The sequence below is a fragment of the Caretta caretta genome, chromosome 5 (assembly GCF_965140235.1).
Source record: "Caretta caretta isolate rCarCar2 chromosome 5, rCarCar1.hap1, whole genome shotgun sequence".
NCBI classification, from domain to species: domain Eukaryota; kingdom Metazoa; phylum Chordata; order Testudines; family Cheloniidae; genus Caretta; species Caretta caretta.
The window spans coordinates 46964060-46981372 of NC_134210.1; the positions used below are offsets into that span (position 1 = coordinate 46964060).

General features: G+C 40.6%; 1 protein-coding gene across 6 annotated transcripts in view; it reads right to left on the minus strand.

Moving 5' to 3' along the window:
* The window catches only part of PDE8B (phosphodiesterase 8B), a 160158-nt gene that overhangs the window by 18201 nt on the left and 124644 nt on the right, over positions 1-17313 (minus strand). For all 6 annotated transcript variants that reach the window (XM_048849532.2, XM_075128518.1, XM_048849530.2 and 3 more), the window contains exons 11-17: positions 16368-16419; positions 7933-8010; positions 6633-6709; positions 5717-5881; positions 4622-4667; positions 4046-4181; positions 739-937 (exon numbers count right to left, since the gene is read on the minus strand). In XM_048849532.2, the coding sequence (XP_048705489.2) occupies positions 739-937; positions 4046-4181; positions 4622-4667; positions 5717-5881; positions 6633-6709; positions 7933-8010; positions 16368-16419 (753 nt within the window). The remainder of the gene's footprint in view (positions 1-738; positions 938-4045; positions 4182-4621; positions 4668-5716; positions 5882-6632; positions 6710-7932; positions 8011-16367; positions 16420-17313) is intronic.

Below are 17313 nucleotides of genomic sequence, written 5' to 3' on the forward strand. Positions count from 1 at the left end.
ATTTAAAATTTATTTTCTGCATCTGTCTTACAGTTGATTTTGACCATATGACTACAACATATTTTGGGGTAAGGAAACCAGATAACCAAATACTAACTTTCTCCTTTTGCTAGAAAAATGGCTGAAGATACCATTTTTCAAAGGGTAAACACAGATTGTTTTATAATTGCTTCAGCTACATTTCTGTGAATAAAGAAATGTTTCTAGAAGGAAGGGATGGGCAAGGTCATTCTAACTAGAAGCCTTATAGCATTCAATTTCCTAAAATAACCCTGGAGAAAAAATAATGCCATTACCACTCCTGATCAGTATTCTCTCTGTATTCACCTAGGTTTATCGTGTATATCTCTTCACACCCCCCCAGCAAAATTTTCAAGAGATTACAAAAGGGAAAAGAGGTTTCAGCATTCCTGCATTGCACAGTAATGAAGGGTGTGATCCTGCAACGGCTATTTGTTTAATTTCCTTACTCACATTAATAGTCCTATGGACTTCAGAGAAATTACTTGTCTCAGCAAAGACTGCAGGTGCAAAGGCTAGAGCAGACATAGGAAGTTAGGAGCATTATCTACTGGTTGCAAAGATGCCCAGCTCTACTGTGTGACTGTCAAGTAACAAATATGTTATTTGTAACAAGAGGCTGTCATGGACACATCTGTTAATGAACAAATAATCTGATTAGTCCTAAAGCGTGTTTATTCAAGGGTCAAAGTAAAGAATTCACAATGGAAGTTCTACCTTAACTCTCTCCTTTCCGAGAAAGAACGCAGTAGCGTGTAAAACATCTGCTGCATGTGTGGAGTTGTGGTACGAGTTGGTGGAGTGGTAGTTGGCTTCAATCACTTGGAACCAGGCTCGTAGTGTTGCTTCTGAACAGTTTAAAAATTCACAGACCCCAAACCGGGCAAAAACTTTTAAACCCAAATAAACTAATGGCCTGGAAAACAAGTAAGGAGACAAGGATCATTGAAATGTAGCAAAGTAGAAAAAACACACATGCATGCAAACAAATTAACAATTTCTATTGTGCATCATGTCTCCCGTTCGGCACCTTCCATTTTTTAAAAAACAAGTGTAAATAGACACCATTTAGTTTATCACATGATGATGATTCTTTAAGGCTCTGGTCCACCAGCAGTTAGTTTACTACCCATTCTGCCACGCTTTCAGTCTTAATTTAATCTGCTATGAAAAGCATCACAGAGCAAACAGTGTTGCCAACTCTTACGATTTTATTGGGAGTCTCAAGGTATTTGGTGTTTTTCTTAAAACTTCAGCCCCTGGTGTCCTCTGATTATGTGACAACCTCAGCTTTCATTTAATATATATATTATAAGGATTAGACTATATATATATATATATATATATATATATATATATATAAAGTCTAATCCTTATGGTCTTTGGAAAAAAAAACTTGAAAACATGACCCAAGTATATACTAACAGCTCAAAACCGATGGCAAATAAAAAGAACCCTGCTATTGGGTGTTTTTTTTTAAATCTCATTATTTTTGGGAATCTGACTCATGGTTTTAAAAAGCCTGAGGGTGGCAACACTGTTTATCAACATCACTCTGAATAACGTGGAGCCTAAAGCCACTCCTTCCCTATAGAGACGATGGCCCACACTGATGAGATATCCAATGCATAAATTGTGCCTGCTTTGGGAGGACAGGACTTTTGGGGAGAGAAGCATGGGAAGTCCATACACTGCTCAGCTTCTGAATTACTGTATTGATGCAGGACATAAGTCTCTTTAATCTAGTGGATAAAGGCATAGCAGGAACCAATTATGAGATATTAAAGTCTGGCAAACACAAATTAGAAATAAAGCACACACTTTTCACAGTGAGGTTGATTAACCACTGGAACAAACTACCAAGGGAAATAGTGGATTCTTCATCTCTTAATGTTTTCAAATCAAGACTGTATGCCTATTGTAATAATTGGGGCCTCACCTACCTACCCAAAGCATGAGCCTAACTGTGGGAATGTGGATAAAATTTTACAGAATGTCACAATAGTTTATAACAATAAACATTGATGAGAAAAGGAATGAAAAGGAGACAGACTGATATAACTGAAGGACTCTGCTGAATTATGTCTCGTGAACAAGAGAAGTGTGGAACCAGAAACCAATGGACCAAACATGGTGTTGGAAATCAGGCCGAACTGGTGGACAAGGGCTATTTCACCCATCACTTCCTTTTGGGGTCCTTAAAATACAAATAGCTGGCTGTCTGGGAGGCAGAAGTACAGGAAGGCAGGAGCTTCACCATCAGGGCTGGCACCCTCACTGTCTCCCGAGACCTATGGTGACACCACAGGGCCTTTGTCATCCTGATCTTGAGAAATGACCTGACCAGCCCAGCCCAGGCCAGAGAGAAGGAGCCAAGGACATGCTGTTCAGGATCTAACGACCCAGTGGCTAGATCCTGAACACCATTTGGGTTGTGAGACTTTCCTACCCCCTACCCCCACCCCCCCCCCGGCATGGTGTCTTTTTTCTTCGCACCTTTTTTCTTCTTTCCTATCCCTCTCCTTTTGCCTTCTGCTTAATAAGAAAGTCTGGCTTAGCTGGCCAAGACTGTATATTTTGCGACACTGCTGTAAGCCTGTGACCAGAGAGGCAGCTAACAGCAATGTTCTAAACAGCCCAACACCGCTACCAGTTTGCCAGCGGCTGATAAGACCATGTGCGATTCCCCAGCAGCAATGCTGCAAGTGACAGTCAGCACCAGAGATAGAAGCTACATTTTCTTTCTATGCTGCTCTTTTCCCTCTTATGTGTGTTTGTCTCGTTTTATCTTCTAGGAAACAGGATCAGACTACAACAGCAGCTCGTCTCCACTAACTTTCTCCTTTTCTCCCAAAAAAGGACAGTTATTACCATCTTTAACACCACGTAAGACATTGCCAGATGGGGGATGTGTTTCCTTCTAAAAACTCTGTACAGCTTAGGGAATGGGAATCAGGGATGTGTTAAAATGAAAGACCTGCATAATAATTTACATTTGAAATGCTCTAACAGTTTTTTCCTTCTTTTTCTGTAATGAAAGGTTAAAAAGCTGTTTAATGGTGTTTACACTCACATGGGACTAAGCAGGCTGAGGCTCTGACCTTGAAACCTGAGCTATGTTTAACTGTTTAGTATTGTACAGTGTCAGGGTCATGTTAACAGCTTTTACTCTCTGGGCCCATTTATTCCATCCAAGTTAATATAACATGCCTTTCTGGAAGGCATCCTTGAGTGAAACACAATTCGGCTCCGTTAGGGTGACCAGACAGCAAGTGTGAAAAATCAGGATCGGGTTGGGGGGTAACAGGAGCCTATATAAGAAAAAGACTCAAAAATCAGGGCTGTCCCTATAAAAATTGGGACATCTGGTCACCCTAGGCTCAGTAGATGGCTACCTGGGTAAAACTGTACGGTCTGTGTTATACAGACTAGATGATCCAATAGTTCCCTCTGGCCTTAAAATCTATTGGGCCCAGTACCATTTGCTCCCCTCCACCTATTTTTTTTAAACCCCCAACACAGACCTGTCCCAGCACCTCCTCTAATGGGGGTCTGCTGTTTCCTGCATGACCATGAGCAGCCTTCAGATACAAAATACACCTCAACATCCCTTGTGGAGCAATTGGGAAAAAAGGATTCTGTGGGGGCATCTAGAAGGTAAAGGCAGCAGAGTATTCCGAACAGAATGTCTATTTGGAGAGGGAGTTGGAGCAGGTAAGAGACAAGATCAATTGATGAGGAAAGAATCCTGTAGGCCTAGGGTGTTGAGATGAAGAAGAGACTGACAGAGTGAGGTGGCTGTACACTTAGCATGGACACTGACTCTTTCTGGCCAGCTGCACTGGATTTCCGAAAACAGCATATTGACCTGTTTGCAAAGTAGTACAGTGACAACACAGACAACAAGGGAGGGTCTCTCTGAAAGAGCTATGGCAAAATACATAGTGAAACACACAGGGTTCCTTTGTGCCATAGCTCACTTGACAGCTTCATTTATGGGTATGTACAGAAAGCAGTCACATACCTTTTATTTGTAACAGCCTCCAATTCAAAAATATTAAAGTCCCAGCTTTCTTCATTATCAAGTAACTGTGCAATACAAGGTGGTACATCGTTGACGGTAATTGGCACTGAAAGGTGACTATGGCTTTGGTTCATGTCTGTCAAAAGAAAATTTTGGAATGAAATTAATTATGGATTTTTAAAACTTTTTTATTTCATTTGCAGAATCCTTATTAGAAATTAATTCCTTCTGAAGACACCAAGTTTAGAAATATCTTCAGGTACTGTATCTTTTATACAAGTTTAGACATAAATCAAGAAGAGCAAACAAATCAAATGATGACTTTTAACGGTCATATTTGTTTAATTAACATTTTTCATTTTAATTGTTTTCCAGTCTGGTTTCTACATTTCTCAGATACATGATGTTGACTACTTGAACCAGACTGACACTTGCTCAAACACTTGCTCTCAGATTACTGGGAAAACCACTTCCAAAGACAAATAATCAAACTGCAAACTAGCTTGGAATTCTAAATCAATGTTTGCGGCCAATGAAACACAACACAGGCAAAGAAAGTTTAACATGGAAACTTACTCTTAGAAAATACATACTCATTTCCTGACAGTCTTCTCAAGCCATCCTGAAATAAAGATTCTATAAGTTGTAGGAAACCATTATCAAGTATAAAGAATGCTTTACACCATTTCCCCATAGGAACTAGCCCTGGCTACCTAAAATATTGTTCATGTTTTAGGGAGTGCCTCAAGCAGCATGCTTGTTTTCAGTCTTCCAGTACAGAAGTAGAAGTAACTAGCAAGGGACTTAGAAGCTCCAACTCCACTTTCTTGGAGTTGAAAAGTTTGATAAAAGTGGTAACTGCTACTGCAAGATTTCCTTTTTAATGACACAGGTCTAAAAGCAGGGACACTCAGACTATTGAATACCACTGGTAGGAGGTCTCCAGAAAGGGTATTTATTTGATCAACAATGTATTGGCCTCCTCTCATCCCCTTTCATTGACGGTTGCATGATGTTTTTAATTGAAATTCACAAATGTCACTTGTTTTGCATTTCAGTTATGCTGTTTCCACAAGCGACCCATTCTGGGGCTCCAGACCAGCATCTGTAGGAAGAGGGTTTGAGATATTCCACTATGAAAATCCAATGCAGGTTTGGTGTGTAGGGCAGTCTGGACATGGTAAAAGGCTCCTTAGCAGGTCAAAGTTCAGTTTTACAAACTTTTGTATAGTCACTGACTGCATCAGGTGTATAATAATTCTTCAGTTCAATTGCAGTGCAGTGATCGGGTAACTTTTTCTTAAAAGCTTTCAGGAACTTGGGATACTACCGATTAGGTTATCAATATATGTAGTTTCCAATGGAACTAAAGAATTATTCACATAAAAGAGTAGCAGTGTTTCCAAGCCACCTGACTGAAAAACAGCAATAGTAACAATCTTCATGCTTACTGGTGCCTCTCAGGTCAACTGCACTGGTGTGGCCTAAATGCAAGGCAAGTCGGTAAAGCTGAATTGTAGTCCCTGTTCCCCCTGAAGGCACAGGCACTATAGCTGATGAACCCTCAGTCAGGTGGATGCAGGGATTCTCTTGCCCCAGTGGTGGAAGAAAGATACCCACTGTGTCAGATCAGTTAGTTGATGTTTGTTTAAATTTTCTTTTCCTACTCACAGTCATCAGACCTCCAACAAGATTACTTGTGTGAGGATCTTCATCTTTGGTACCTAGCTGAGGGGAGTAAAGTTCTGTTGTCCGTAAAATTTCCAAAACTCTGTCCAAAGCCTCTGCTACCGTGACAGGGCTGTTCTCCTGGGCAGTATTGATGATGTTAATAACCTGAGGGGGTTGGAGGGAAGAGTGAAATCAGATTGCTTCAAAGAAAAAACATTGTTCCTTTCATATTATTACAAAATCTTAATCCCCACGACATTTACAGTGACAGCAGTCAGTATACTGTGTTATTTCACACTTTGTAGAAGTCCTATGGTCACCCCAAATACTAAGTGTGTTATATAAACAACCAGAGTCTAGATTTTCTGAATTTGAATTCCCTCCCCTTACATTCTATTATTTTGGTGCTTTAAACAGCAGATTAGGTGAGGAGAAACCTACTGAGGAGCTATGGGGACCAGGAGCCTGAGTGAAGAGAGAGGTGTGAATGCCTAGCCTAGGCATCGTTATTAGAAGTTGTGTGTCTGGGCCCAAGGTATTTTATAGGTAGGCTAATGGGTGGCAATGCCACAAGACTACTGAGACCCGATAAACTATGGGACTATACAGGTCTCCAGACAAAGAATCCAGGCCAGCACTCAAACATTGTGATTGTGGAGGCAAAGCTATGATTTTCTAAATGGCTCTCAATATAAAAGGAAGAGAAAACAGAGGCCACACAGATATTCTATTCTATGGCTATGATATAGAAGGAGAGACCCAAAGAGGATATTTGTAACAGAGTAAATAAAATTGAGATGCACAATTTCTACAGTCCCTTTGTTGTAAATACACCCACATATTTTTCTGCAAAGATAGTACCAAAGTATCCTGAGTTTGTGGCATACAGTAGCAGTCAGTGATAACATTTTTTTACCTTTGTGATGGGTGCTTCTATTGTCATTGAGTGGATTCTTGCCATTGATGAATACCGACGATTCTGTAAGCTTGGCGCTGCCATTGCATAAAATATACAGATTTAGATTTTGACACTGCATGTAACACAGAACACGCATTTCAATGAAAGAGCCCTATGAGTCACTGGCACATAGAGACTGTCATTGGGAATGACCTAACAAAATATGCCCTTAGCTAGCAAAGGGGTTCGAAGTTGCTTAATCCCCTGCCCATGAGGGTCCAGCAGGAAGCTATTAGCAGGTCACTAGCACCACCACTGCAGCTGATTCAGTTGAGTATCCTGGTGCCTATTAGGGGCTTGTCTACATGGGAATACTCAGGAAAATTAATCTGAATTAACTGAAGCTGTAAATTTTAAATGGACTAGTTAAAACCACATTAAATCCCTGTATCGACACTCTCCTTCAGAATTAAAATAGCCTTAATTCAGTCTAGCTTTTCTTTCAACTCTCCTTTTATTTGTTTCACACTCTGAACCCTGAGACTCTGCTGGACCAAAACCAGGTTCTTAGATCTCTGCAAACTATGATTGCTTGGGAGTGCATGCAAATGAGCAGAAATGGTGAAAGAAGCCTCTAGCATCACCATGCTCACATCCCATCACAGTGACCAGCCACCAATGGGATAAGGAGTGAGTCTTAGCCAGTAGCAGTACAAGGCCCCTGTGAGCTGAAGGCCCCACCCCCTCCTGCATCGGCCTGTGAAGCTGAACAAGCATAGGAGGAGCACAAGCTGCATCCTTTCAAAGGGGGGAGAGCTGGCACTCCATAAATGCATTCTTCCAGAACCCTCCTACCCCTGCTGCGGTACAGCCACACCTCACCTTCATGCAGGCTGTACACGATCATGCATCATACTGAAAAGTTAGTGTCTTCTGCTGTTTTGGGAAGTACCTCATAATTCAACATAAATGGATAACAAAAAACGTTGGAAGAAATGTCAAAGGTCACTTGTGCGTCTCTCCATCAGTAGCTCAGAAGAATGCTACTGCTGTCCTGTTTAACTCCGTATTTTGATTGCTCAGGTCACTTGCTTTCTGTATTTCTAACTGTATTCTTTTTTAAAAAAAAAGAAAAGGAGTACTTGTGGCACCTTAGAGTCAGCATCCGATGAAGTGCGCTGTAGCTCATGAAAGCTCATGCTCAAATAAACTGGTTAGTCTCTAAGGTGCCACAAGTCCTCCTTTTCTTTTTGCGAATACAGACTAACACGGCTGTTACTCTGAAACCTGTATTCTTTTTGGATTTCTATTTTCTTACCATCGCTGCTTCGAGAGGTTATTGATTTGACATCAATTGATTCTTTCCTCCTGTTCTTGCATCTGAAGGAGTGGGATTCTAGAAATATAAAATGAAAACTTTAAAATGACAACAATAATAAATACACTGCTCTTCTACTGCCCCTTCCATCTTAAATCCCAAAGCTCGTTATGTTCACAGCCCTCTGTGAGGTAGGGAGATATTGCTAGCTCTATTATACAGATAAATGGAGGCAGAGACAGATCAAGGCCAGATTTTTAAAAGATATTTAGGCACCTAAAGTTGCCTACTGGGATTTTCAAAATTGCCCAGGGGTTTTTAAAATAATTGAAATCAGTGGGAGTTCGGTTTAAATACTGTTAAAAATCTGGCCCATGTCAACTAATACCCATTGAAATCAATTGGAGTTAAGTTCTTATGCAGTTTTGAAAACCCCACTAGGTGTCGATCTGCTTCTTTAGGTGCCTAAATACCTTTGAAATCTGGCCCTTAGTAACTTGGCCAAGATCACCCAGGAATTTGCTGCACATGAAAGACAAGCTACTTGGTCTCCTGACTCCCAGTCCTGTTTTTTAACCAGAAGACTGTCCTGCCTCTCCACATGGAACTGAGCTGGACATTTTTTTATTTTGTTGAGTATTTATGTTAAAAAAGAGTTACAGTGATTAAAAACAAACAATTAGCTACAAACCAAACCACCATTCCTGACATTGACAAGAGAGAAAATCCCATCCATCAGACCAGGAAATAGTCAGATAAAACAGATGCATGTTACATGCTTCATGATAATCTCAAAAGGGTAACCTGGTAAACTTCTAGATTTTTTTTTCAGATACATAGCCACAGTTTACCTTACATTGTAAAATAATTTCCATCTATCTATCTATACATATTTCTAAAATGCCCATCACTGTAGTATCTAAAGTGCCAGTTAGTCACAGATCACAGAGAACTGTTCAGAAGGGATAATAATAATTTAAAGGATTAGGACCATCATTAAATTGATATTTATTAACTTCATGTGATGCTGGAGGTATGCATCTAATGTGAACATACAATAGTATAAAGATATATAATATAATGTACACAGTACTATTGGTTTGAAGCTTAATGGGTATATGATTTTACTAAAATGTCTTAGAATTTAAAGTAATGTAAACTATAAATATAGTAAATATTTTAAAGTAACTAAAATTGATCAAAAGTTTGTTTTAGGAATACTCTTTAGATGCTGTGATTCAGTGGCGCTAAAAAGTTAGGTCGACCCAACTATGTCCCTCAGAGGTGTGAAAAATCTACATCCCGGAGTGACAGTTAAGATGACCTCACCCCGGTATAGAGAGCACAAGGTTGATAAAAGCATTGTTTCATTGACCTAGCTACTGCTCTCGGGAGGTGGAGTACCTATACCAACAGGAGAACCTCTCAGACAGCTGCAGCGGCACAGGAGCCAGCAAACAGAGCTGTAAACAGGGGAGTTTCAGTGGGAGTTTGTAAGGGGAGTTTGTATTGTGGTGCTTGTTTGGGGTTTGTTTTTGCTGTGGGTTGTGGTGTTTTGGTGTGGTTTGTGTTTCCCAGACTAACAGGATTTAGGTGGGAAGGCTATGACAGATACAGAGGCAGCAGTGGGAGTGACCCATGTAGTGGAAGACACAATGAAGATGACTGGATGTGGAAGCTGCGGTATGTATATGATCCTGGAGGGGCTACCTGGTAAGAGTTTTGTCTGCATGAAATGCCGTCTAATAGAGCTGACGGAGGACAAGATCCGAGGACTGGAGATGCAGGTGGAAAGTCTGATTGAGTTTAAAAGGGGGTCGAGTGGATTATGGAGCAAAGACATGAGGCAGCTGAAGGGAAAAGCTCAGACTTGAAGATAGAAGCAGGACTGAAGAATTCTGAGGGGATACTGCTGGGTGAGGAAAGTGGACAGTGGAAGCATGTGACTAAGAGAACCAGACAGAGGAAAAGATGCGCTAGTGAAGGAGAAATGGAGCTCAAAAATAGGTTTGCAGAGTTGGAAAATGAAGAAGGGCTCAGCAGGTGGTCACTAAAGGTGGAAGGGCGAGGAAGAAGAGAAGAGCAGCTAGTCCTTTAGCAAAAGGGGAAGAATCAATGGAGACTACACCAAATACGAGTCCCAGGAGGATACAGGATGGGTTGAAGAGGATTACAAGAGAGACTAGGAATAGAAAGAATTTGCAGCCAGAGGGAACAGGGGATAGACTGGAGAACAGCACAGTCACCAGGAAAAGGCAGGTCTACGTGACCGGGGACTCTTTACTGAGAAGAATAGACAGGCCTGTAACCAGAGCTGATCCAGAGAACAGAAGGGTGTGCTGTCTTCGAGGTGCTAAGATACGGGATGTAGACCTGAGATTGAAAAGGATCCTAAAGGGAGCGGGAAAGAATCCCCTAATTATCCTTCATGTGGGAACAAATGATACCAGTAGATTCTCGCTGGAACATATCAAGGGAGACTATGCCAGGTTGGGGAAGACGCTTAAGGAAATCGAGGCTCAGGTGATCTTTAATGGGATTCTGCCTGTTCCTAGAGAAGGGCAACAAAGGTGCGACAAGATTATGACTATCAACAGATGGCATAGGCACTGGTGTAAGGAGGGCTTTGGGATGTATGGCCACTGGGAGGCGTTCATGACAGTTCTCTCGGGATGGACTTCATCTGAGTAGCGAAGGAAATTGACTTCTAGGATGGAGGCTGGCACAACTGATTAAGAGAGCTTTAAACTAGTAATCTGGGGGAGATGGTTGGGAGATGTCCAGGTAATCTCCACGCTGGATTTTAGCATTGAGAGGGAAGAAAACAAAGTAAGAAAGGATACAGCCGTGAGTAGGAGAATGGACATAAGGAGGACGGGCATGTGGATACCAGTCTAATAGGTCATACTGGCTGTAGAATGACCGTGCCTAATTGGGTACAGAATGTGAGCGAGGCCAAACAGCAAAAATTAAGATGTTTGTATACCAATGTGAGGAGCCTTGGTAACAAAATGGAGGAACTAGAGCTACTGGTGCAGGAAGTGAAACCAGATATTATAGGGATAACAGAAACATGGTGGAATAGTAGTCATGACTGGACTACAGGTATTGAAGGGTACGTGCTGTTTAGGAAAGACCGAAATAAAGGTAAAGGTGGTGGAGTGGCATTGCATATCAATGATGAGGTAGAATGTAAAGAAATAAGAAGCGATGGAATGGATAAGACAGAGTCTGTCTGGGCAAAAATCACATGGGGGAAGAAAACTACCAGAGCCTCCCCTGTGATAATGCTTGTGGTGTGCTATAGACCGCCGGGATCTAATTTGAATATGCATAGAGCTCTCTTTAATGTTTTTAATGAAGTAAATACTAATGGAAACTGTGTTATCATGGGAGAATTTAACTTCCCAGATATAGACTGGAGGACGAGTGCTAGTAATAATAATAGGGCTCAGATTTTCCTCGATGTGATAGCTGATGGATTCCTTCATCAAGTAGTTGCTGAACCGACTAGAGGGGATGCCATTTTAGGTTTGGTTTTGGTGAGTAGGGAGGACCTCATAGAAGAAATGTTTGTAGGGGACAACCTTGGTTCAAGTGAGCATGAGCTAATTCAGTTCAAACTGAATGGAAGGATTAACAAAAATAAATCTGCGACTAGGGTTTTTGATTTCAAAAGGGCTGACTTTCAAAAATTAAGGAAATTAGTTAGGGAAGTGGATTGGACTGAAGAACTTATGGATCTAAAGGCAGAAGTGGCCTGGGATTACTTTAAGTCAAAGCTGCAGAAGCTATTGGAAGCCTGCATCTCAAGAAAGGGGAAAAAATTCATAGGCAGGAGTTGTAGACCAAGCTGGATGAGCAAGCATTTCAGAGAGGTAATTAAGAAAAAGCAGAAAGCATACAGGGAGTGGAAGAAGGGAGGGATCAGCAAGGAAAGCTACCTTATTGAGGTCAGAACATGTAGGGATAAAGTGAGACTGGCTAAAAGTCAAGTAGAGTTGGACCTTGCAAATGGAATTAAAACCAGTAGTAAAAGGTTCTATAGCCATATAAATAAGAAGAAAAATAAGAAAGAAGAAGTGGGACCGCTAAACACTGAGGATGGAGTGGAGGTTAAGGATAATCTAGGCATGGCCCAATATCTAAACAAATACTTTGCCTCAGTCTTTAATAAGGCTAATGAGGATCTTGGGGATAATGGTAGCATGACAAATGGGAATGAGGATATGGAGGTAGATATTACCATATTTGAGGTAGAAGCGAAACTCGAACAGCTTAATGGGACTAAATCGGGCGGCCCAGATAATCTTCATCCAAGAATATTAAAGGAATTGGCACATGAAATTGCAAGCCCATTAGCAAGAATTTTTAATGAATCTGTAAACTCAGGGGTTGTACCGTATGATTGGAGAATTGCTAGCATAGTTCCTATTTTTAAGAAAGGGAAAAAAAGTGATCCGGGTGACTACAGGCCTGTTAGTTTGACATCTGTAGAATGCAAGGTCTTGGAAAAATTTTTGAAGGAATAAGTAGTTAAGGACATTGAGGTCAATGGTAAATGGGACAAAATACAACATGGTTTTACAAAAAGGTAGATCGTGTCAAACCAACCTGATCTCCTTCTTTGAGAAAGTAACAGATTTTTTTAGACAAAGGAAATGCAGCAGATCTAATTTACCCTAGATTTCAGTAAGGTATTTGATACTGTGCCACATGGGGAATTATTAGTTAAATTGGAAAAGATGGGGATCAATATGAAAATTGAAAGGTGGATAAGGAATTGGTTAACAGGGAGACTATAGCGGGTCATACTGAAAGGTGAACTGTCAGGCTGGAGGGAGGTTACCAGTGGAGTTCCTCAGGGATCGGTTTTGAGACCAATCTTATTTAAACTTTTTATTACTGACCTCAGCACAAAAAGTGGGAGTGTGCTAATAAAGTTTGCGGATGATAAAGCTGAGAAGTATTGCCAATTTAGAGAGAGACAGGGATATCATACAGGAAGATCTGGATGACTTTGTAAACTGGAGTAATAGTAATAGGATGAAATTTAATAGTGAGAAGTGTAAGGTCATGCATTTAGGGATTAATAACAAGAATTTTAGTTATAAGCTAGGGACGCATCAATTAGAAGTAACGGAGGAGGAGAAGGACCTTGGAGTATTGGTTGATCACAGGATGACTATGAGCCGCCAATGTGATATGGCCGTGAAAAATGCTAATGTGGTCTTGGGATGCATTAGGCGACATATTTTCAGTAGAGATAAGGAGGTTTTAGTACCGTTATACAAGGCACTGGTGAGACCTCACCTGGAATACTGTGTGCAGTTCTGGTCTCCCATATTTAAGAAGGATGAATTCAAACTGGAACAGGTACGGAGAAGGGCTACTAGGATGATCCAAGGAATGGAAAACCTGTCTTATGAAAGGTTTCAGAGGAACAGCCGTGTTAGTCTGTATTCGCAAAAAGAAAAGGAATACTTGTGGCACCTTAGAGACTAACCAATTTATTTGAGCATAAGCTTTCATGGGCTACAGCCCGTTGAAGTGGGCTGTAGCCCATGAAAGCTTATGCTCAAATAAATTGGTTAGTCTCTAAGGTGCCACAAGTATTCCTTTTCTTTTTGTCTTATGAAAGGAGACTCAAGGAGCTTGGCTTGTTTAGCCTAACCAAAAGAAGGTTGAGAGGAGATATGATTGCTTTCTATAAATATATCAGAGGGATAAATACTGGAGAGGGAGAGGAATTATTTAAGCTCAGTACCAATGTGGACACAAGAACAAATGGATATAAACTGGTCATTGGGAAGTTTAGACTTGAAATTAGATGAAGGTTTCTAACCATCAGAGGAGTGAAGTTTTGGAATAGCCTTCCAAGGGAAGCAGTGGGGGCAAAAGACCTATCTGGCTTTAAGATTAAACTTGATAAGTTTATGGAGGAGATGGTATGATGCGATATGATTTTGGCAATTTATTGATCTTTTAAAATATTCATGGTAAATAGGCCCAAAGGCCTGTGATGGGATGTTAGATGGGGTGGGATCTGAGTTACTACAGAGAATTCTTTCCTGGGTATCTGGCTGGTGAATCTTGCCCACATGCTCAGGGTTCAGCTGATCGCCATATCTGGGGTCGGGAAGGAATTTTCCTCCAGGATAGATTGGAAGAGGCCCTGGAGGTTTATCACAGGAGTAGGTGGGTTTAGATGGGCACGGGTCACTTGCTGGAGGATTCTCTGCTCCTTGAAGTCTTTAAACCATGATTTGAGAACTTCAATAGCTCAGACATATGTGAGAGGTTTATCGCAGGAGTGGGTGGGTGAGATTCTGTGGCCCTGCATTGTGCAGGAGGTCAGACTAGATGATCATAATGGTTCCTTCTGACCTTAATATCTATGAATCTATGAAAACTCTCCTGTTGACGTAGGTAGAGTCTTCACTGTGTCAGCTCTCCTACTGTAGCATATCTAGTGTACACAAGCCCTGAGAGTAGCTTTTTCCCGTTAGAGGTCCAAGATTACTTTAAAATCCCAAAATTTCCTGTACAAGAAGGTAACAAGGGTTTTCACAGTGGTGAAAGTTTGAAAGCCACTCTCCTGAATGTATTGAGTTGCACTGAGGGATCAAGATCCCAGCTCCTCTGTCTTGCTACTAGTTGTGATTACTGCTGCTGACTGGGTTATTACACCTACAGACTGTGCATGCAGCTATACCATCATCCCTTCTCCCCACCTGTTTGTTCACCCACCTGCTATTATTGGTTTAAAATGGCAGATCATTTCGATCAATAAAAGATGTTTACAACCCTAAAAACTGATCTTGTGCCTCTTCCTCCTCAGATAAAATACTTTTATTACATAATAGTGCATGTTTTCTGAAAAAGTGAATGTCTTGGCTTTATTTCCTTCTCCCACTTCCCCGGGATACTGGGATACATTGAATAACTTTTGTGACAAACTTTTGGCTGAGAACTTGAACATGATGACTTTCTGCAGGGAGACTAGATGTACAAAATCAGAATCATAGGACTGGAAGAGACCTCAAGAGGTCTTCTAGTCCAGTCCCCATCACTCAAGGTAGGACAAAATATTATCTAGACCATCCGAGACAGGTGTTTGTTTTACCTGCTCTTGAAAATCTCCAACAATTAAGATTCCACAATCTCCCTAGGCAATTTATTCTAGTGCTTAACCACCCTGAAAGTTAGGAAGTTTTTCCTAATGTCCAACTGAAACCTCCCTTGCTGCAATTTAAGCCCACTGCTTCTTGTCCTATCCTCAGAGGTTAACAAGAACAATTCTTCTCCCTCCTCCTTGTAACAACCTTTTATGTATGTAACTTACTTACATGGAAATTACAAGAAACTGCTTCAAAGAGAAACTGCTGAGCTTCAGTTCATTTGCAAATTTGACACCATCAGCTCAGGATTAAACAAAGACTGTGAATGGCTAGCCAACTACAAAAGCAGTTTCTCCTCTCTTGGTGTTCACACCTCAACTGCTAGGAGAGGACCTCATCCTCCCTGACTGAACTAACCTTGTTATCCCTAGCCTGATTCTTGCTTGCATATTTATACCTGCCTCTGGAAACTTCCACTACAAGCATCCGACGAAGTGGGTATTCACCCACGAAAGCTTATGCTCCAATACGTCTGTTAGTCTATAAGGTGCCACAGGACTCTTTGCATAATGAATGCATCTTCCATTTCATTCATAATTAAATTTTAACTGTCCTTAAATGATGTAAAGGAAAGTTGAAAAGTAGTTAAAATGAATACAATTTAGCTTGTAACCAAACAACATGACATGGGGTAGGAAACCTAAGAAATGCAAGCAAAGGAACCAATGTCGGATTAGGAATTAGAAAGCAGAAATTCCCAACTTTCAGTCCTGTATTCAACAACATCTCATTCACAACACCAAGAATACACCAGAACTGGCTCTTTAGAGGAGAGTCAGCCATACATAGACAAGTTTTAGTGACCCATTTGCTTTTCTTCCAGCCTAACTTGTCCTAAAATGGTCCTAATTTGGAAGGTTTTAGGCCAAATCCTCCATTGGCATAAATCAGTATAGCACCCTTCAGTTCAGGCCGTAGATCTATGCCAATTTATACCAGCTAAAGATCTGACCCACTGTTAAATACACCTACAACTGTTGTATTTTAACTCTGAGCACCAGCTAAGTGCTTTACGCCATAAAATAAAGGTAATATAAAAGTGGGGACTATTACTCAAAACTTGTTTATAAGTGATACACGTTGTTTAGCAGTACATTGCCAATTGGCCTCAGTCAGTCATGGGCCAGCTTCTCTGATGGGGGAACACCACTGGACTGAATAGAATGGAGCTACACTGATTTATACTAGCGAAGAATCTGGCCTCATTTTTTTTAAAATGAAGAAGCGTATGTAGATAAATGATCATATTCTAACCTGCCTGTGAATTGTCTCCTGCATACTTCTCATCACGATGAATCTTGTAGAGCTGAAGTTGTACCAAAAGTAAAATATGTAAAAAAGAAAACATTTTAAAGGGTTACATTCAATATGATCCTCAACAAGCACTTTCCAATTATTTGCAAGAATTTTTTAAAAAAGATTCTATAGATATAACTGCATTTTAAGAAGAAAGAGCAACAATTGGAGAGGCCACAAGCACACGGCATAGGAAATTACAAATACTGTTGTGCTTTTATGCATTATGAGTGCTTTTCTGTTTGATGCCTGTGACTGTAAGGGAACAGACATTCATTTTTAATTGTGTTTTCCTAAGTCAGTCACCCTGAAATACTGACTTCCCTCAATAAAAAGTAAAAAAATATCAGGTACTTTTTGCCTACTCTACTGTAATTTAAAAACTGATTTCCTGGTACTGTATAAACCAATTTTACAAATCCATTTTCAAGGACCAGTGATGCACTGGCCTTGTGAAAAATCCCTTGGGTGGGGAAATTCCCTGATTCCGATGAAGTTTGCTACATGTTCCTGGATAATGTTTTATCATCTTCATTGATCATAGGATTATTAAGATCTTTTTTTCTTTTTTGCCACTGGAGTGCACCAGATTGCTCCACTCTCTGTATTTAAATATTTCTCTCTTCTTGGGCAAGATATCATCACTTCCTTATTATGTTTTCACATAAACACCAGATTTCAAATTACACAGATTGAACACTACTCTGTAATATGCTCTGTTTGTTTCCAGGAATAAAGTGTACACTTCTCAGGCAGAATAGATGTAACAGAATTAAATTGTCACATCATGTTGTCTCATTCTTTGGTTATGGATTTTAGAAAGTATTTTTGCTGAAGTGGGATAACAAGTGAACAGATCGCTCAGTCTCAGAACCCTCCTCTCTACAGGCATGCACACCTTTAT